Below are 21046 nucleotides of genomic sequence, written 5' to 3'. Positions count from 1 at the left end.
AGATGAGAGGAGGCTGAGTGCAGGGTTTTAATGATTTAATCGTTCAACCCTTTTACTTTTACCCCTTTACGCGTCTGACAGTACAATTTCATCTAATGTTCACATTTTAAGGCACCGAAACGCGTTCCCTCCACCCAAAACTGAGATTTTGACACCGTGGGAGAATTTGCGAGAGCACTAATCAGCTCCTGAATCAGACGTTTATGCAGAATCAGAGATTCGGAGACAGGTTGCTTGTGTAGTCTGGCTGACAAAAGGAGCAGAAGAGCTCTTGATGCCTGATCTTCCTCTCTCTCCGCGCAGGCCTCGCCGTCGCCAAGTCGATCTGGACAGTGTCCGGTGTGGAAATTGTGTTGACGAGGAAGCCATTCCGCCTCAGGATAGTATAGTAACACGAGGCTAATGCAAAGTACATCGAACATTTGCACCTGAAGGTCACCTCGACGGGTCGAAGCGACTTTCATCGGAATCTCATGACAGCCCGAATGGGTGGAGATTTCAAACACACGATAGAGGTCACCGTTGGTCATTACATCATTTAGATCTCGGCCTGAGTGGAAATCAGTACCACCAGTCCAAAAGATGACCTGACTTTGCGACCTTCGTTGCGTCTCGCAGTCCCTCATAACAAGGCTGTCGTTACAACGTGAGCGGAGGTTTGAATGGAATGGATACCTGATGGCATCCACCATTTTACGGTGCTCGCCGCACGGTAAATCCCGGCTGGATCCTTACGATCCATCCATAGCCACACGCACGATTACTGTGCATCATACGCCCCGTGGGACCTCATCAAGCCTCAGGTATGCAGATATGTCTAACGGACTCTCATTTTGTGTCCCTGTACCAATCTACCGGAACTCACGTACGCATGAGGTCCAAACACCACCAGTGAAGCGTGAAGGGGCAGAGTAGGAAGGCGAAGACGAAGACGATCATCAATGGTCGAACATATAAGTGGGTCTCCCGTCTCGAATAGCGTAATCTCCTAACATCTGAGCTCGGCATCTTGTTTGTGTTTTATGGAGAAGTGGAGACGATAACGGCAACCAAGGCGAAAGAGGTGGATATGATGGAGATCAATTCGTTGGATAAGGCAAGATTATCACCTGATCTAGGCACATCAAATCGTGCTACCGTGCTTGCTATTTGCTATTTCTAGACTCCAGCAAAAGGCCAAGCTGAGTAAAAGTCAAGGCGAAGGCGAAGGTGCAGGCGGATGCACAAATTACAGCATATGGTACCCACCCTCTCTCCCTCCTGTAACATGTGGATCGCAGAATGAACACGGTGTCCAAATGCCTAAACCCAAATGATGGATCCACATCGGTCTCGTAGAAAAAAGGATGCATGCTTAGTACAGACAAAGTTTGTTGTGCCTTTCCTTCTTCTGCCCTCGTTCAGTTTGCGCAGAACACACCTCTTCATTCGAAACAGTTTACCTATTCATCGATTGATCAGTAGACTGTTTGATAGAGCGATTGACCGATCTCATCGAGGTAATAATTCACGATGAGCGCCAACATCAACCCAATCGACGACAAGCCATCAGGCGATGTCATGCATCTCGAAGCTATGCGCAGTCCCGCCGACGGCGAAGAAGATCTCAAACATCCCGGACTGGGGCAAGTCGTCAAGCTCACGCCTGAAGAAGAGGCGAGGGTCAAGGTGATCAAGCGGAAAATCGATCTGAGGATGATTGCTATTGTCGTCATGTAAGTTTACAATATCCCATCCGTGTCATTTGGCGGCTTGCTGCCTAATAAAACGCCCGGACGAAGTTGACGATACTCCATGACTACGACAGCTATATCATGAACCGTGAGCTAGTCATCATAACAAGACTAATATCATCGGCTGACACGAAACACCTTGGCAGAGCTCGATAGGTCCAATATGCCTGCTGCTAGATTGAAAGGCTTCCAATCCGATCTGAAGGTGAGTCCCTCAAGAGCCTTTGATCCTAGCGACACCCGGTGAGAATGGGTGGTAGTGTATCAATCGTACAGTGACTGATAATTCCGTGGCTGCAGATGACTGACGCACAATACTCCACCACAATTTCAATTCTTTACGTCGGGTAAGCTATACGCCTTCGACCTGGCCCTTCACACAAAAACTTTCGTTCGACAGATCAACTCCACTGACGGACCTGGATCGTCTTGGATTGATGCAGGTATATCATCGCTCAGGTCCCAAGTAACCTACTGCTCAATTGGTGTGGTCGGCCGTCTTTCTATCTTCCCTTCTGGATGATGTGCTGGGGCGTGAGTTGCCCTCAGCGATCTGCTTTGTGACTTCCCAGAACATTGTCCGAGTGAAATGGCGACCTCTGATGGCGATCTCTGACCAGTATCTTACATTTGATGCTGACAATTGATGATCCTATCTAGGCCGTCTCAGCTTGTACTGGCGTGGTAACAAGTTTCCAAGGTGCCGTACTCTGTCGATTCTTTTTGGTACGTCAACTCAAGCCTAGTCCAAGCCATTTCCTTGGCGTCCCGCGGCTGCAGATCCACACTCAGAGATTCACAACACTAATGATGAAGCTATAAATAGGGTTTTGCCGAAGCTCCCCTCTTCCCCGGAGCTCTCTTCTTGCTCTCACGATGGTATACACGAGAAGAACTAGGTAAACGAGTGACAGGACTATGTGAATATCCTCTTTTTGCTTTGTCCCTTCTTGCATCTCGCGAATCTGTAAATCCGAGTACAATAGTCATAACAAGCTGAACGTGCTATCTGTAATGATTAGGGATGGCCAATTTCATTTCGAATGCTTTGAACGGCTTGATCTCGGCTGGGATCTTAGCGGGGACCGAGGGCAAACTGGGTCATAGAGGATGGCGATGGGTCAGTATTGCACATGCCTTTCTTCGCTCACGCTCAGAGGCAACCAAATATCATATCGTTTGCTGGATCAATGCTGACCCTTTTACTGTTGTCGCATGTCTGTGCGTAAACAGCTATTTTGGATCGATGGTCAGTTGTTTTTGCTGTATCCTCTTCATGTTTTTCTTCGTTCACTCTGTCGACTAACGCTAAGTGATTTGGCTGAAACAACCTGGACACTTATGCGAAAACAGGGGGAATGACGGTCCTTATCGCCTTTCTAACAATCCCCATCCTACCCGATTTCCCACATAACGACCGCTGGCTCTCGGCTTCCGACCGAGCACTCGCTCAGAAACGCCTTACCCTCGAAACCGGTGAAGCAGACGACGACGCTCAATTATCCGCTGCGAGGGTTGCTTGGCTGTGCATCACAGATCCGAAAGCTTGGTTATTCGTCTTCTCCCTCTTCGGCCAGGGTGTGGCTTTGTCATTCCAACAATTCTTCCCCACGTGAGTCAGTTTTACTGATCATCACACCCCTCGTGGTCGCTTGCTCTTAGAGGTGGGGGAGATTCAAGCTGATCACCTATTGATCGAATCACCTAAAACTTTGATTCAGTGGTACGTATCAATATTATCACTACCAGCCTTCTGAGTGTGTGACCATTTCAAAATTCAATATACGCTGACAACGGGTGATGCCGCAGTCGTCAAGACCCTCGGCTACGACGCGACGAAGACACTCCTCTTGACTGCCCCTCCATGGGTATTAGCCGGTATAGTAGCGTATGTGAACGCATACGTCTCGGACAAGCGAGGAAGGCGATTCGAGCATCTCATCGGTCCATATTGCGTGGCGATTATCGGATTCATCATTGCTGCAACTACGAGTAAGTGAGGACGGCGCTTGATCCCCATCACAAAGCGCTTGGAATGCGACCCATATCCTACGAGTGGCGGTGGCTGAATGAACGTTTCATATAGCCGCAACGGCTCCTCGATATATCTCGATGTTCCTCATGGCGATCGCCAATGCGGGATATCTCGTGAGTCATTTCCTCTTCTATAATTCATTTCACGTGAATGCAGCTTGAATGCTTCCACCGCGGGACGATAAACTGATACAATCCACCGCAGCTCAACTTCCCGTGGATTTCCGCTGTGTTCCCTCGACCACCCGCTAAGCGGTACGTGACTCCGGACACTTTTCGATTCTTGTGCTGAGTCTCGTGCTGTGCTGATCTGCCTTCCGCTTCGTCCGTTCACTTTTCAGAGCCGCAGTACTAGCCATGGTGAATTCGCTTGGAAATTTGGGGACTGTCGCAGGATCTTACGTGTGAGCGCGTTTTACTCATATTGCCTTTCCCCCTTGTTCTCTGCTGGGACGATCCGTAGAATTTGCCGATTCAGGCAAGGTATTAATGTTTGTCTGCCTGAATAACAGATTCCCAACGAAATGGGGTCCCTCATACGCTAAGACATGGGCTATCATGTGCGCATGCTTCGTGTTCGGTATCCTAATGCTACTCGTCCTCCGCATGTGGTTTGCCCGACTCAACAGGAAGATGGATAAGGGATTGTACGTCTTGGGTGAAGATGGCAATGTCAGGCCGAATGACGCGTTGGACGGGAGTCATGTGGCGGTGAATGAGAATCTGATGGCGTGGAGGTATCAGCTTTAGTATGGAATGGGAATGGGACTGGGAAAGGGAAAGAGGCTGAGGAATTGGAAGAGGTGTGTTGCCGGAAATGTGAGGTTGATACATAAGAGGGGATCCGAAGTCGGATCTTACAGGAATGGCAAAGAAACATGAGCAAGGAAGCAAGGGAAAATGTTAAACATTATGCAAAAGATTCTCGCTGATGCCGCCAAACTGACTTTACCCACTTATACTCTGATGTGTGTTAAAGTGACATCGTGGGAAAGCTGATCGAGTGGAGGTTGTCCACTTGTCCACTTCAAGTAAAAGTGGGGAATTTCATTTGATTGATGGTAACCTCGACCTTGATCGTGACTTGATTCGTCGTCAAGCAAATGCTGCCTGGATCAGTGGCGACCGAGCGTAGCACTGCAATCTGATCACCCCCTAACGGATGTCGAGACATGAGGAATGAGGTTTTATTGTGATACGCCGAAATATCTCTCACATCTCAGAAAAGTAGATCTCTCACCTCTCATCGAGGAACAGAGCTAGGAACAAGGACCACATGAAGCCGATCAATCGGCTTATAGCTTGATACTGTAATACAGCTACCACCGCAAAATCACAAGCCGGTGCTGTGTATCTGTGTGCGAGTATCCGTGTGTCATCCCGAAAAGCCCTTGGCGATCGTTCATGCCTCCTTTGATGGTCAGAACACTGCTTTCAGGGGTACGTCATAGCTCAAAAACATCATTTCTACTGGTATTCCATGATATGAGAGTAAGAAAAGAGCAGCAGAGCCATAGAGCTCTTAGGAACAGGGGAGAGAAAGGAAAGGGGAAGAAGGCTATGTGATTTCGTCAGATATGTTTCGTCTTACCACTCACCGAGTGGTATGATGAGGTCCCTCTGAGAGATTCTGTCTTGATCTCAATCCGACGTGCTGACGTGGTGCGTGTGAGATGAAGTAAGCCGGTCTCAACCGGTAAATCCAAATAAGCAGGAATGATAGAGGCGATAGAGGATTCGTTGCCACCCATCAAAGCAAGCCAAATCATCGTCACAGCTTGGCTCGAGAAGATTGAGCGATTTGTACGGTTGTGCGGCTGTACGGTCGACTGTACAGTCACAGATCAGATCGCATACAAGAGAATGCAACCTATATATTCATTCAAACATTCATATCTTATTTTTACATCCTCTTCATTCTCTCTTATACACAATGATCACCTAACATCCCACTTATCTTATCATACCATATCATACATACATTCTACCCATGCACATGCTCAACATGACTTTCGTATCATTAATGCGAGTTGGGATAACCCTCTTTTTACCCGTGATCGGATCTAAACCACTGGTGAGTGCACCTACTTTCAACGTCGCCGCTCACACGACTTTACCTCGTGCAACCGTCATACCCATACTCATACGCTACCACGACCTTTTCTCCTTTCTCTCCCTTATCTAATCTATCAGCTGATCTTCATGCATATTCGCAATACTACAGCCTATCAACACCACTACATCAACCACTACAACTACATCTACGTTTATCGCCCATACGTCATCTGATGGAGTTGCATTTGCCACTCGGGCTGAAGGTGGAGGAGGGGGTGGAATTGGAATAGGAGCTATTATAGGTGAGTCCGGATGCGCAATACGTCTCGCTATTCATTTTCCCCTCTCTGTCGTTCTCCTTGATCACATTTACTGAAAGTGAAAGCTTCATTCGCTTTTGACTCCTCTCAGATTGAGTCGGACCAAGACTGACGTTTGAGTGAATACTGTATAGGCATCATCATAGCCGTCATAGCCATCCTCCTTCTAATCCTATTTTTCTTACTTAGCAACCGAAGTCTAAAACAACCGAACATCCATCCAGGTTCCATACCATACAACACCGCTCCTCCAGCATACAACGCATCAATCCCAGCGACTAAGACCTATTACCCTTCGCAGAAAGCTTATCCGACTTTACCCCGATACAACGGTCATACCTCTCCGGGAACAGCGCCAATACCACCTGTCGGTACAACCTATGTCCAAGGTCATGGGGTGCAGTACCCCTCGGCGGTCCATACTTCAGGAGGTTATTATGGGAGGGAGAATAAAGTCAGATTCGGTGGTGCAGGTGTGAGGCATTATTAGATTGGATTTCCGACTTATTTGCTTGGTCATTTTTCACCATTAGCCTTTTACCGTCACGTACAAAGAGCCGTTATAATAGCTTAGATTGATGATATCGATTGTATCACTGTTAAGAGTTCGGACCGAGTATCATATGAGAGATCACACTGATTATTTAACATATATGTAGTGCTCCATTCCAGCTTTGCGTTATATCTGTATTTGTACTCGTACTTGCTTCAATATGTTTGTATCATTGTCAGTTCCATAGAAATACGTAAATGTCTGCATGAAATCATTAAATTGTATCAATTCAAGCAATGCGTTAAATAATTATGCTTATGAAAAGTATGTGTAGTGCTCATGACACGGAGTATGCCATGAATTATCGGTCTGTAGCTAAATATATACAATTTAAGAGATGCCATAGGGGGTATATCGTAAGGTAGTGAGCATTAAACATCATGAAATATATGCAGGGTAATTCGAAAAAGTATGGATATAACGAATTAAAGGATGATTGTACATCGAGGTTCGAGTGAGGTCATTGGTGAGGGGTATCTTCGTTCGTCTCTTGACTAAGTTGATCGCGAGTCATAGGATCCTGAATGATTCCATTAGTTGATGAAATTTGGATATCGGCCGATACAGGTTCGAACGACATTGTATTGGCGGAGGGCGTAGTAGAACTTGCGATGGACGTGCTTTCTTCGCGAGATTGAGATTCATTGTGGGCGTGCGGGTCAAGCGCCTCACTATTTCCCCCTCTTGCTAAAGTAGCCTCGTCCGTCTCAGTCGAAGCGGTGTTCCCAACAGCGGACTCTTCGCTGTTGTCTTTCACACCTTCGTCAGCCTGAGTTACAAGTTGAATCGGTGTTGTCGTAATAGGCGGTGCAATTGGCTTTTCCGGTACTGTCGATGTTTCCGGTACCTCTGTCTCCCCTGAGCCAAGGTCGAGCTGAGAAAGGGGTACAAAGATTTCGTTCTGTAAAGCGTGGTCGACCTCCGACTCGTGTTCGGCGATGGGGCTCGATTTTGCTTGATGCCCATGGCTAGCGAGTCCGACATCCTCAACATTGACGGGATTTTGTTCATCTGCCTCCAGATTGTATGCCACCATGCTTTCTGCATTGGAAAAACGTGTTTCTTGCGACGAGGTGACGGGGACATCAGATGAAGCTGAGTCAGCTTCTTCATCAGTCTGTCCTGTCGACTCGGTCGGGGTTAAGTCGATGTGCGGGTCATCGAATGCGACTGGCTCGCTGACTGGCTGAGCTGTTTCTGATTTGGGATCTTCAGGAGAAGGATCATCCGCGTCGGTAGTTCCATCTGTTACTCAAGGATTCAGCTATTTGCCTCTTGTTGAGAGTGGGTAAAGGGGAACTTACCTCGAGAAACAGGTCCAGTGCCCTTCGACTCGCCAATCACTGCCTGCTGATCTGCCGTGGTCGAAGCTTCGAGATAGTCAGCTCCCTGATCGGGAGGGACAGTCTCGGCTGCTTTCGGTGTTCCTTCAGCTGCGATCGCAAGGTCGGTCGCAGTTGGAAAATTGGCTGTTCGAGCTCGGGCTGCTGAGGGATGAGCGGGGTCTCAGCTGGGGTGAAGAAGTTCTCAGACTCAAGTTGCGGAGTCTCGATCTGTGGAATTACCTCGTTGTTCATTCTATCGTCAGAACCAGCTGCTTTAAGGTTCGCAGCTTCAGCTGAATGCGCATTTTCAAACGCAATTTGTTGTGGGGCAGACTTTGGCGATTGTTCGGATTCAGTACCTCGGACTTGCGAGTCAATGTCCGACTCTTCTTCGGTCTGTGCCGTCATGAGCTGTTTGACGGCCTCGGGCCTTGATGAAGAGCTGGGAGTTACGTCTATCAGTTCCTCTGGCGACGTGTGTTTTATGGTTGAAGGCGGATTCGTAGGATCAAAAGCTTGAGCTTGCGAGTCGGAGTTCGTTTCGGGCTGGTCTGCCACGGATGCATGAGCCACGACACGGTCTGCAACTTCGGTGTCGGGCTCGGACTCGGGTACTACAGCTGTCGAGGGAGATATGCTATCCGTATTCTCTGTTTCTTGGTTCGAGAGCGTGCTGGAGTCAGTCATCTGAAGATCTTCTTGTCCCGTCGATGATCTCGTTTCAACTTTGACCTTTCGATCCGATTCATTCGAGACTGGGGAGGTGAGATTGTCTGTTATTGTATGAACAGCATCGACAGCTAGTCCCACTACACTCCCCAGCCCAGTCATCCCAACTGCCAAGATGCCTTCTTCGCCATCGACTCTTCGTTCTGCATTCTTCTCGGTCATTTCCGTTTCAGTTTTAAGAGGGGCTTGGGGGCAGGGATTCGGCAGATTGTCATTGCTCTCCGGTATTTTGTCTTGAATTGTTTCGCTTTCGCTCTGAATAGCATTGAACCTGCTTTCATCAACTGCTTCCTGTTCAGCAGCGCTTGCCGCCTCTTCCGATGTTGGTTCCTTGGCAGCAGGTGTGCTTTTGCCTGGACCACAATGAGGCTCTTCAACATCCTGCTTAGGCTTCTCTGGCATGACTTTCTCAATAGTCTTGTTGGCTGGTGCAGCTGGATGTCCGAGGTCTTCTACTTCATCAGTCGTGATTGGTAGTTTGTTCGAGGTCTCGACGTTTGATACTGCATCACCTTCCGGCAGGTCGACAATATGGGGCGGAGGTGAGGGTGAAGGAGCCAAAGAGCGCTTAGTCCGTCTAGCTTGAATAATTTCTTCCTCATTTTCATCCGCATTTCCTTCCATACTTGCAACAGCTTCCTTTTCTGGTGCTGAATCCGGGGATGCGATCGACTCCTGCTGAGGATCGTCCGATTCTTTCACTTCATAAAGAGGCGTCTCATCCTGGAATCGAGAAGTCGGGAGAGGTGATGGCACCGGAGTTGGCAAAAGAGTGCGATCGGGAGTGGGTATGAAAAGTGCTCGCGTCGAAGCAGTATCGGAATCTTGTCCTTCAGGAGCATCAACAGATAACGTCGGGATCGTCTGATCAACAGCAGATGTCGGGTCATCCACTTTATCGTTATCCTCGGAGGATACTTCCTCCTTGATAGTTTCACCGATGATTGAATGACGTGAACCGACTTCGTCTTCTCCCGTGAAAAGCATGGTAGATTGAGTTTGAAGCCAATGTTTCCATATTTTATCATCTGTATCTTTCCACTTCTTCAGATTCTGGATCGGCTTCAAGTCCAAGTCAATCAACTTGACTTTCCCACTTCCTTCTACAAAGTGCCAGCCTTCTCGAGGAGAATTGGCGGTGAGGATATCAACAGGAGAAGAAGATTGTAAAGTGAATTTGACGAATACAGAACAGTCCTTGAAGATCGCTGAGAGGGAGAAAGCGATCATTCGTTGTCGCAATGTCCACTTATCGCCAGCTTTACCAGCTCGAGGAGATGCAAGGTATAGATCGATGAATTCTTTCATTTCCGATGAGGTGGGGGAGGGGATCAAGGAAGCATCAAAGAGTTCTTCATCAGGATAAGCTCTCGAGAAGCGGGACGCAAGATCCGAAATGTCTGTCGGGTCGAAGTTCGTTTGAAGGGTTTTTAGAGTGCCAAAAACGTCTGATGCTTGCACAATCGGTATGATATGATCGGCGATCTTTTCGACTACAGCCTCTTTGCCTAGGTATCGTTCTAATACCTCAAGCTAGCCGGGATATCAGCTACTTGCTTGACTGATACAAGGGCATACGGTACTCACCTGATTCGGATTGACCCTTTCTCCATTGGTGAACACCCTCCAATTGTTTTCTTGACCCTCGCTCTCAGTCCAGATCCCCCACAACCCCTTTATAGCTTTTCTCATTTTACCCTCATCGCCAGAATAAAGATCCAGTGGGCAGAACTTCCCCTCTGCGGAAGAGTCATGGCCTTTGTAATGCCGGTGCATGCAGAAACGACAGTTTGCTGACTTGATAGCGGCCGCTTCGGGAGGTATGATAGTAGATGAGTCAGGTAGGAGACCCCATTTGGGCTATGCCAAGAGCGAGCCAATCAGCTGTCGGTACATGCGTAAGCACCGAGAACGACTGACCTTGATCTCGAAAGCGAAGTTGACTAGACCATCTTGCTTCTCATTGGTTGTGGTGTCCTCCATAATCACACCCTTGGCTTGCCCTGCCACTAGACTTTTCAGATCGCCCAGCAGCTTACGTTCTTCAGGCCTGGTTGCATCCGCATGAGCGAAAAGGTCTTTTGTCCATCCTTCTGATAGAATGACCTCGGTTGCATGGATCAACAGCTCAGGTGGAACCAGTTTCGGGAGACAAGTGGTGATCCAATCTGTCTGAGTTTGTCTATATTCCGGATCTGTAGGCGAATTGCCCAGGAACTGAGATTTCCTCAATCTCAGCACTTTTCCATTGTATATTGACAATGTACCTCGATGAGAGAAGACAATGTGTTCTGCGCCTTCCCCGACGTATTTCCATTGTGAAGCTAAACTATCAACAGAAGGACCAGATTCAATGCCCAACACCATGGGTTTTCCTTTGATAGTTGCGACGTCTATGTCCTGTTCTGTGATTTGTGCCGGCGCGTCATCAGGGAGCTGATGGATTTCTGAGGGCTGTTCCTCTCCTTTTTCATTTGGTGAAGGGATTTTGATCATCTCGCCCATTTCGGTTATTGTGTATTCTGTAGGCGTCAGACTCTGAGCAGATAGTGGTGCCCTCAGCTCCCTCTGTTCACCTTCAGGCAGAGTTGCCAGATCATTCGAAGTATGTCTGGAGAGGGAGAACGAGGAGGTTCCAAAGAAGGATTTACGCAGATTCATGCCGCTCTGGAATGAGGTAGAACGCTTGAAAGATTCGGTCAAACTTCTGAAGCCCTTGGGTGTACCAGCCTTGCTTGAGGATGGTGAAGCTGAACGCTCCAATTCCAACTGGGCAAGCTCGACTTTGCGATCGGACGGGAGTACTGAAGGGGCAACATATTGCACGGTGATGAGCAGCAATTCAACAGCTTCATCTGTATCGGTAAGTGTGATCGGCGAAGCGAGGCGAGCAAGAAGGAAAGACGGCCACGTTAATGTACTAGGAGGATCTTGCTGAGCATCCTGAACAAATGCTACAAAGGCGTCGTCTATTTCGGTCAACTCCTCCCGCGATATGCTGTAGGCCGGGTTGACGATTTTAGGACTGTCGAAGGTGGTACGCTTCTGGCCAAAGCCTCGTTGAGCAGTCTTGGGTTTTTCAGACTGAACTTCCTGGACAGCGGAGCTAGATGATTTGCTATTTGATTCGGGTGAGAAAGTCAGGTTCAAGTCACCGACTGTTGTGGGTGAGTCACTGAAGCCTGATTTCCGAAAATCGTCCCATGCCGGTCCACCGGTCTTGGGCAAAATTCCAAGTGATGCTTGCTTCTCGAGGGAGGTCGAAGGTTCTCCCTCCTTCGCGTCCTTGCTGAGTGAATCTAGGGTGGGCAGGGTGGGAGATTTAGACAAAGAGGGGGGCGGTGTGCTGAGATCACCACTATGGGAGTGATGACGGGAGCGGGATGCGCTTTCATCTGGAGTCGATAAGCGATGCTGAAAGAGGGGTAAGGAGCGGGGATCAGGCTTATCGGAGCAAGGTGATTGCGTGCGTGATTCAAGAGGCACAGGAAACGTCGATTGATTGGCTGTACGAAGTAGACTGGCTGAGTCTTTGGTGAAGAGCTCAGAAACACCTTGTCTGTGCCTCCCTACCAGAGTCTGCCAATAAGGAACGGCGGCACCTTCAGTCACTTTGGACGACAGCGCAATGTCAAAGACTGCTTGCGGAGTCAGGTTTCCCGTGACGGGCTCCGAGGTAGTCAAGGTGACCCAACACGAGCGCCGAGGGAAGGACGAAGGTGGTATTGACGGAGACTGAGGGGACGGAGCAGCGGAAGCGCCAAAGGGGTACATCTCCACCACTTCTTGAAGACGAATCGGGATCTGCGATTTCGTAGTTTGATACCTAGCGATGGATTCATAATGAGCTGAATCAATGGTATCTTTTGGGCAGTAGGCTTACCGGATCCAAACGAAAAGCAAGTGTTCTACTCTCTGCCTAGCGAGCTTCCATCCTTCATACAGCTCTGCCCATGAGTCCACCTTCCCATCTGGACGCCAAGCCCACCATCCAAGTAGAGATGTTAACTTTCCAGCTGACGTACCATTCTCTTCCGCATGAGTAATTATGGCAGACCATACCTCGAAGACTTCGTTTAGGTATCCGGCTACACCTGCTTTCAGCCGGGGTCGAAGCAGAGTGTCAAAAGCCTCATGAGGGTATGAAGCTTCGATCTCAGCTTGAACGAACTTGGTGTACATCCCATCGTCGAGTATCGGCTCCAAGGGAGTGGGACGAAGCCGCCGTAAGATGAACTTCAAGGCCTCAGCTAATTCGGAAGTGTTATCGATATCTTTCAAAACCGATACGAGACGATCTTTCCAGATTGCAGAGGGGTTGGAAGTTGGTTGAGCGAACTGTGCGGCGATTGATGGAAGTTTGTTCAAAAGGTCAGGTCGTATGACAAGCGAGAAGAGGGTCACGATGTAGAGCTGAGCGGTCGAGTCGAGGTGAACACGGAAAGGTAGCATCAAGCTAGGAGCAGTCAAGTCTATGAGGTTCGACGATCAGCTTATACAGAATAAGTAAAGTCATCGTAGTGAAAACGAATATATGAGCACAGACCACCTACCAGACTCTCGCAAGGCTCTCCCAATGACCTCCCATCCCAATCTGACTTCCTCCATACTCAACTCCAAATGCCAGATCAGGTCCCGCTCATCTTGCTGCAAAACCACCTTCTCTCCAACACCGTGTATACCTAACTGATCAACATCGGATTTCAATGCGTCGAAACCCAAGTCCAGCGGCACAAAGACGCTCGCCAGAGCAGGTTTGGGCGTAGTTGTCGACTTTCCTAAGCTTCGCTTTCGAGATATTTCACTGCTTCCTCTTCGTATCGAGCGATCATATGGCTTATTGGACGATGAGGTCGATTTCTGCCTTAATGAAAGGAATCGAGCTGGCTTGTTGGCATTTGCGGGAGATGAAGGTTTCGCTGAAGCGGTAGTAGGAGATTGATTAGAGGTGGGAGATGGGGATCGAGATTTGGGTCGTTTTCCTTTCTTCTTGTTCTGGAAGAATGACAGGATGGACACCATGGCGATTTAGGTCGTTAAGATCGTTTCGGCGACATGAGCGATGAAGCTGTTCAGAGCACTATTCACACAGCTGAGGAGATGGGATGTACAACAAGATGTAAGATCATTGATCACACAGAAGTGAAAGCACATGTGGCCAATGGACTCCTGATGAAGGATGGAACCATGCACGCATGCATCCGAGCTTTCATGCACACTGCACAATTGAGCAGGAGAGGGTCAGTGCGTTGCATACCCGGTTATATGCAGTACGAGTAGCTGGAAAAACACAATCACTCATACCCCGCACTTCCCGAAAGTATCGTAATGTGGGAACATGGTCAACCACGTGTTTCGGTTCGGTAACTGGTCACGTAAAAATCAAGTAGGCGATCAACTGGAAATGATATCAGCGAAAACGTTCAGGCTGTTATCCGCTCCGTCCCTCCTTGTTCCGGCTAGAAGAAACATCAGCATCGTTCTGGAGTCAACGTCAGGCAGCTGGAACTATGTCCAGTGTCCCTACTCCGCCGGACGCCAATGGCAATCCTCTGATCGCCTTGGCGATAGCGGTGATCTACGCGATCCTATATGTCCTGCAAGGCGTCAGGAATGTTGTCGGTGTTTTGACTATCGGTCTACCCAGGTAAAACGATCCCATTCACGCGAATCTGATTAATCTAGCTGATTATGTTCTTCTTCCTTTTGCAGCGCTATAGTCAGGATCCTGCATTACAGTCTGACCATCTCTCTCGGCTTTCCACACTTTCTAGCCCTATTCGCCGGAGCATTGCTCGGTCTATTCTTCCTGGTCAGATATCGATATTTGACCAGGTATACCAAGCTCAAGGAACCTGCGTTACCGCCACCATCCCCGCCGTCTTTGACGAATGACTTGCTCCCTCTGGATACTCCTGGGATAGGTTTGAACGATAAACGAAGCAGATCCGGCTCGTTCCACAATTACCTAGATGATTTCCTGTCAGCGATCAGGATATTCGGATACTTGGAAAAGCCGGTCTTTCATGAGCTGAGCAGACATCTGCAGACTAGAAGACTTGCTGCGGGAGATACTTTGGATATCATCAATGGCGATTTCTGGTGTGTAGTGGAAGGGAAAGTCCAAGTGGTAAGGCCAATTTCCTATAACAGTGTTTGTTCTTCGCAAGCGTGTAAATGACTGAATGCAATAGTTTGCACCTGACACTACCGGTACATCCACGCCATCATCCCCGGATCTTCATCATGGTGGCAATGGCTTCAACGGCTATCACCTTTTGAACGAGGTATCGACCGGCGGCACGCTTTCTTCCCTGTTCTCCATCCTATCTCTATTCACCGAAGATGTCAAGCTCTCGTGGACGCCACCTAACGAGGAAGAAGGCGAAGAAGTTGTAAATCAAGATCACGACATAGCTCGAGACGACACCTTGGTGCCGCCAAGAAACAAGTCCAGGGCGAACTCAGATGTCAGTCAGCTGGACCACGACGTCCTAAATAAACGAGCGACCAGTCCGGATTCTGTTATACCTCAGACGGCTAGACTCGGAAGACAGCGTTCATCCTCCTTAGACACCGAGGATCTGACCATCCGACAAAATGAAGATGAGAGCGACCCGTCCTTGTCGTTGCCCGCTACAACGTCCCCTTCACCGCTTGGAGGTCGCTCCACGACAAGCTCTTTGCATCCCTCACCTAAAATTCGTCCCCAGCCAAGACCGTTCGCTTCTGCTGCTTCGTCCTTTCGAGACTCGCCTCAGCCACACAAGTCCGTCCCAAAGCGAGAGGACACGGGTGCGAACGCGTTGAAAGGTACGATCGCTCGCGCTACGGTGGACACCACCTTAGCAGTTATTCCGGCGTCGGCTTTTAGGAAGTTGACCAGAAAATTCCCGAAAGCAAGTGGGACTGTTGTCCAGGTTGTGCTTGAGAGATTCAGCCGAGTGACATTCATGACTGGTGAGCTAATATCATAGGTGGATTGCCTGACTGTAGCTCACCATCAGAGTAGCACACAAATACCTTGGCTTGACAAAGGAGATATTGAGATCCGAATCTTCACTCAACTCAATGGTGTCGCATCCCCTGCCCCGATCCTTCTATACTGGAGGCGGTATGCAAGCTCTGCGAAATAGATTCCAACCTGAAGCTCAAGCGAATGACAAGACCCGGAACAATTTCTCATCTATTGGTTCTTCCCCAAGCGGCAGAGTATCCAGCAAAGATTACTTCAACTATGTTCCCGCCAGTCCAACCGTGAAAGCCCCTTCGCTTCCCTCGACCACTCCCCACCAGATACCCTCGACACCCTCAACTAAACCATCAACACTAGCCACTGCAGGCTTACAAGCTCTCAGTAAGATTGATGGAAACGTGCAAGTAGCCTCACCGATCGAAAAATCACCAGATCAAGAGACGACGATTGATCCACCTACCCCCGCGGTCTTCAGCCCCGAGACAGCTGCTCGACATGGCACGGAATTTGTCCGCCGCACTTCTGCATTCCGAAAGCAGGTTGCCGCTGGTGATCTAGCGATGGCTCAACGTAACGTGCCAGACGAGAAAGGCGGAGCATATTATAGACCTTCGGTTCAGACCCCAGGTCTACCTCGTATGGACACTTGGCTCGGACGTTTTTCGCAATCTTCAGTAGACCTTGCGCACCACAACGGAGTATCGGTCTCCCCCTCGACCGAGAATGGTACACCGCAAGACGAAGCCTTCGACTTGAAAGAAGCTGTCTTGATGAGTATAGCCCGTTCGATCGGGTTGGCGCAACCTACAGAAAGCAACATCGATTCAATAGGCAGGAACTCAATGGCACCGTCCGTGTCAGCCTTATCGACACCAAATTCTCCCATGTTTCCACCCAATGGTAGGCCCGGAGGATCCAGTAAAATGCCGTTTGGGAATGTCCTCGATCTTATGGCGGAGTCAACGCATGAAGGAGTCATAGGTGGGATGCTCAGAGAAGCTGCGTTGAAAGCCAAAGTCGATGATGGAGACGCTAGTAGTATCTCAGCAAGTATGCATGACTCGCAATTCGGTATGGCTCTGGGAGATAAGAAGATATTGAAGGATCTAGAAGGCAACGTGGATATCCTGTTTTTCAAAAAGGGCAGTGTATTAGTCAAAGAGGGGGAAAGAAGTCCGGGGATGTATTATGTCATCGATGGATTTTTGGAGGTGAGTAATGGCCCATTCTAGTGTTCTCGTAAGATGCAGGCGATGCTGATGGATTGTGACCCTTGAAAGACATCTTTGCCTGTCCATACTGCCGGCGTAGAGACGCCCCGATCGTCTCCTGCAATCAACCCTTCTAGTGCCAGTCCCCCGCCATCGACTTTCGCGAACGTGAGCGGACGACCTTTTGGCGCTGCGTTAGGCTTGGATAGCAGCCATAACAATGGGTACTCTTCTCCATTCGGCAATGGTCAAAGTGAAGAAACGTTATACACCGTGAAGGTGAGCGTGTCTGTGCCTGTCAAGGTCTACAACAATGCTAATCCATAGAGGACTACCTGCGCATAGCCTGGAGGAATAGCGGGATACTTGTCTTCGTTATGCAGCACTGACTCTTATGTCAATATCACGTGAGGAAGCTCATTGTGAGGTCAAGGAGAGTTTGTTCGGCTGACGACGTTTTAGAGCGAAGACGGATTGTTTCGTTGGCTTCTTACCGCACCATACATTAGAGAAGATCATCGAGCGAAGACCCATTGTGCTCCTCACTCTGGCCAAGCGACTTTTGTCGCTCCTCTCGCCTCTAGGTGAGCTGGTAACAACATCGTTCTTCTCTCAGCTGACGCCCGCCGGTAGTCTTACACATCGATGCTGGACTGGACTGGCAGCAACTCGGAGCTGGTCAGGTGAGTAGTTCTTTCTGATGCTGATCATCGAACAAAGCCTCAGCTGAAGATCCTTGATAGGTATTGGTAAGCCACGAGTGCTAAATATATGTGTCAGGTCGGGTCTAACGATTTTAAATGCAGTACGAGAAAGGCGACAAAGCTACCGACTTTTACATTGTCATCAGTAAGTCTTCTTTTGTGATTGATGTATTTCAGCATATCACTGATCATTCCCTTGCAGATGGGCGACTTCGATCATTCCAGGAGAAAGACGGTTCCATGCAAGTTTTACACGAGTACGGCCAAAATGATTCGATTGGCGAACTTGACGTGATCACAGCTGTCAACCGATCTGATACTGTCACTGCTATTCGAGATTCCGAGCTAGTCAGGATCCCCGCCGCGCTTTTCGACGCCATCAGTATCAAGCATCCAGCTACCACCGTGCAATTTATGAGACTCATAGCGGGTCGAGTACGGAAAGCTATGGGCGAACAGCTTTCTGTTGGCCATTCTCCGGTAAACGTGCCCAGTACCGATGTCAACCTGAGTGAGTCCTGCCCCAATCTTACGCATTTTTTAGTTGCGCATGAGCAGAAGCAGCTGATATGATGGGAATTGCAGAGACGGTCTGTATATTGGGCTCTAATCGCAATGTACCTGTAGCGCACTTTGCCGGGAAGCTGAAAACTTCCCTCGAGGAACTGGGAGCTTCAACTTCGTACCTTGATCAAGGGACTGTCATGCGACATCTAGGCAGACATGCGTTCTCCAGGATCGGGTAAGTTTCCCTTGCCAAACCTGGCTGGTTGGCATCTGACACTTTGAGCGTGCAGAAAACTGAAAGTTGCTGGATGGCTTGCCGATCAAGAGGTCAGTCGTATAGGAAAAAGGCAAAGATCGGAAGCTCACATTGGGATATAGCAACATTTCCGATCAGTGCTATATGTAGCGGACTCACCGCCAGCGAGTCAATGGACTTTGACTTGTATCAGACAGGTATGTCAGCTGTTGAATTTTCGGAAGAGAACAGCTGATACGCGAGAGTAGGCGGATTTAGTACTTGTCCTGACCATGGGCGATGATCCATCTCTTGGGGAATATGGTGAGTTGATAATCAGGTGACACCGAGCATCAATCGCTTATACGTTCGATCGTATAGAGAAATTACTACTTGCTACGAAGACTACTGCTAGAAAGGAGTTAATTTTGCTACACGACGAAAGAGCTGTGGCGCCCGGTTCGACCCGTCCTTGGCTAGTTGTGAGTGTTGCTGTAATTTAGCTGGTCATTGCAATCCCTAATCTGTCTTCTAGAATCGACCGTGGGTTCATGCGCACCATCATGTCGAACTCCCAGGGGTAGTCACGCCGCACAAGGCTATTCCAACAATCCACGACGCAGCAGCCGTAGCAGCTTTCAAGCATTTACGAGAGCGAGTCGAAGGCCGAATACGGAAGTATCGAGGCTTGAGACCGATCGCTCGACCGCGGAGACCGGCACATATGAATGATTTCGCCCGTATAGCCCGTCGATTATGCGGGAAACAAATCGGTCTTGTCCTTGGTGGAGGGGGTGCGAGGGGTATATCCCACATAGGGATGTTACAAGCCCTCGAGGAGTTCGGGATACCGATCGACGCGATTGGAGGATGCTCGATAGGCTCGTTCGTCGGTGGATTGTATGCGAAAGAGACTGATTTGCTGGAGACCACGGGAAGGACGAAGCAGTTTGCAGGAAGGATGGGGTCGATGTTGAGGATTCTGAGCGATGTTACGTATCCTTTTGTGGCGTACACGACAGGGCATGAGTTCAGTGAGTCTTTCGCTCAATTCCCCGCTTTTCCTCCTTGTCCATGCGTTCTCTCCTATGGGATTCTGCTTACGAAGAAGGGTGACATAGATCGAGGTATATGTAAGTGATCAGCTTGATGAGACTCGTAAGGTTGACATAGCTGATAGAGACCGTTACAGACAAGGCATTTTACAATACTCACATTGAAGGTCAGCTAAAGAATACGTGCCGACGAGACTTACCAGCTGACCACCCTTCCCTCGACGTAGATATGTGGATACCGTTCTTTGCAAACTCGACGAATATCACACATTCGAGAATGGACATACATCGGACAGGGTATGCTTGGTGAGTCAACTCATAGTAATCTTCCGATCATGCGAGCTGACGTGTCTGCCTCGCACGAAAGGCGATATGTCAGAGCTTCAATGACTCTAGCGGGTCTACTGCCGCCTCTTTCTGATAACGGGAACTGTGAGTTTTGCCCATCGCCTGCAGGACCTATCTCTATCGGGCCCTCGCAAATCTTTGGCAATCATTGATCTCTGCTAAATAACGGTATATTTCAATTTCCCAGTACTGGTCGACGGAGGATACATAGATAATACCCCGATCGGACCATTGCGCTCGAACGGTATACGCGATGTCATAGTGGTAGATGTGGGCAGTATAGATGATACGAACCCAAGGAATTATGGGGATTCCGTTTCTGGCTGGTGGATATTCATCAACCGGTAAGTTCAGACCTCGACCATTCTGCAAGCTACGTCGCTTGGCAGATCGGAAAAGCTAATATTTTGGATATGTTTGGAATAGGTTCAATCCGTTCTACGAGAGAAAAGTATTATCCATGACCGAAGTGTCTTCGAGATTGACATAGTAAGTCGTCATCGTACATCTGCCTCCCACCGTATTCAGGTGAGAGGAGATGGCTAATCTGATATCCTTGGTGTGATAGCGTGTCGAGCGTAAAGACCTTGGAAGATGTTAAGAATGCTCCTGGGTGTTTATACGTTGCTATGCCTGTGCAAGTGGGTCATGACTTTCCTGCATTGAATAACCCTTTTTTACGTTTCTCGTTTCTGCGGCTCTTGGTCTTAATGATGAGTGCTAGATGTTGACGATGTTTTTTACGCGTGGAATAGCAATTCGATACCCTCGGAGGATTCAAGAGGTTCTCTGAAGTTTTAGCTATAGGTCTAAAAGCGGGTCGAGAAACGCTGAAGAAATGGAAAGATGAAGGCAAATTACCTAATGGGCTGGTAGATACTTCCAAGGGATCAAAGGCGATTCAGCGAGGAAACAGATTAAGGTGAGCTTGTTCAACTGACATTCATTTCCGCTTCTCCCCCCTTGTTCCAGTCAAGTCACCTGGGGAAGCTATTTGCTGATTGAACCTATACGGCGGGTAGGCGCATGTCGATATAGAATTCCGATTTTGGGCGTGAGTATAAATTGCTCAATCGTTGCATGAGTAACTTTACAGCACAAGCACAGTACAACATATATCCATCATTTACGATACCGATAATGCTACGAACGCAAATTAATGTAATGACATGAAATGGATTGATGTGTATCAGCATACCAGAGATATACAATGGACAATGGACAGGTTACAAGGTCGTGGAAAAGAAGGAGTAGGCAGGAC

General features: G+C 48.7%; 5 protein-coding genes across 5 annotated transcripts; 3 read left to right on the top strand and 2 right to left on the bottom strand.

The window, feature by feature from the left end:
• Window positions 1-1512: 1512 nt before the first annotated feature.
• On the top strand, window positions 1513-4517 carry I303_105321 (uncharacterized protein; the record flags this gene model as incomplete). Its single annotated transcript, XM_065969136.1, has 16 exons — window positions 1513-1715; window positions 1808-1821; window positions 1880-1938; window positions 2034-2080; window positions 2177-2267; window positions 2394-2459; window positions 2560-2653; window positions 2756-2853; window positions 2967-2982; window positions 3087-3345; window positions 3483-3490; window positions 3543-3725; window positions 3820-3881; window positions 3973-4022; window positions 4109-4171; window positions 4280-4517. 16 exons carry the CDS (start codon window positions 1513-1515, stop codon window positions 4515-4517), a joined length of 1551 nt encoding a protein of 516 aa, XP_065825208.1.
• A 1255-nt stretch (window positions 4518-5772) lies between these two features.
• Window positions 5773-6632, top strand: I303_105320 (uncharacterized protein; the record flags this gene model as incomplete). Its single annotated transcript, XM_018408526.1, has 3 exons — window positions 5773-5841; window positions 5992-6124; window positions 6277-6632. The coding sequence occupies 3 exons, from the start codon at window positions 5773-5775 to the stop codon at window positions 6630-6632; spliced, it is 558 nt and encodes a 185-aa protein (XP_018262217.1).
• A 523-nt stretch (window positions 6633-7155) lies between these two features.
• On the bottom strand, window positions 7156-7731 carry I303_105319 (uncharacterized protein; the record flags this gene model as incomplete). Its single annotated transcript, XM_018408527.1, has 1 exon — window positions 7156-7731. The coding sequence occupies one exon, from the start codon at window positions 7729-7731 to the stop codon at window positions 7156-7158; it is 576 nt and encodes a 191-aa protein (XP_018262218.1).
• A 304-nt stretch (window positions 7732-8035) lies between these two features.
• Window positions 8036-13771, bottom strand: I303_105318 (uncharacterized protein; the record flags this gene model as incomplete). Its single annotated transcript, XM_065969135.1, has 5 exons — window positions 8036-10282; window positions 10337-10609; window positions 10670-12575; window positions 12633-13221; window positions 13303-13771. 5 exons carry the CDS (start codon window positions 13769-13771, stop codon window positions 8036-8038), a joined length of 5484 nt encoding a protein of 1827 aa, XP_065825207.1.
• Window positions 13772-14259: 488 nt separating this feature from the next.
• On the top strand, window positions 14260-20711 carry I303_105317 (lysophospholipase NTE1; the record flags this gene model as incomplete). Its single annotated transcript, XM_065969134.1, has 23 exons — window positions 14260-14396; window positions 14462-14879; window positions 14944-15709; window positions 15762-16936; window positions 17006-17215; window positions 17282-17343; window positions 17399-17520; window positions 17570-17619; window positions 17743-17785; window positions 17843-18151; window positions 18226-18382; window positions 18438-18474; window positions 18526-18600; window positions 18652-18706; window positions 18764-18864; window positions 18918-19416; window positions 19575-19604; window positions 19665-19743; window positions 19805-19869; window positions 19973-20129; window positions 20212-20274; window positions 20354-20426; window positions 20541-20711. 23 exons carry the CDS (start codon window positions 14260-14262, stop codon window positions 20709-20711), a joined length of 4854 nt encoding a protein of 1617 aa, XP_065825206.1.
• Between the last annotated feature and the right edge of the window lie 335 nt (window positions 20712-21046).

This window comes from Kwoniella dejecticola, chromosome 6 (assembly GCF_000512565.2).
Source record: "Kwoniella dejecticola CBS 10117 chromosome 6, complete sequence".
In the NCBI taxonomy this organism is placed as follows: Eukaryota; Fungi; Basidiomycota; class Tremellomycetes; order Tremellales; family Cryptococcaceae; genus Kwoniella; species Kwoniella dejecticola.
Note: the sequence above shows the minus strand (reverse complement) of the source record. Positions and strands in the feature narration are given on the sequence as shown.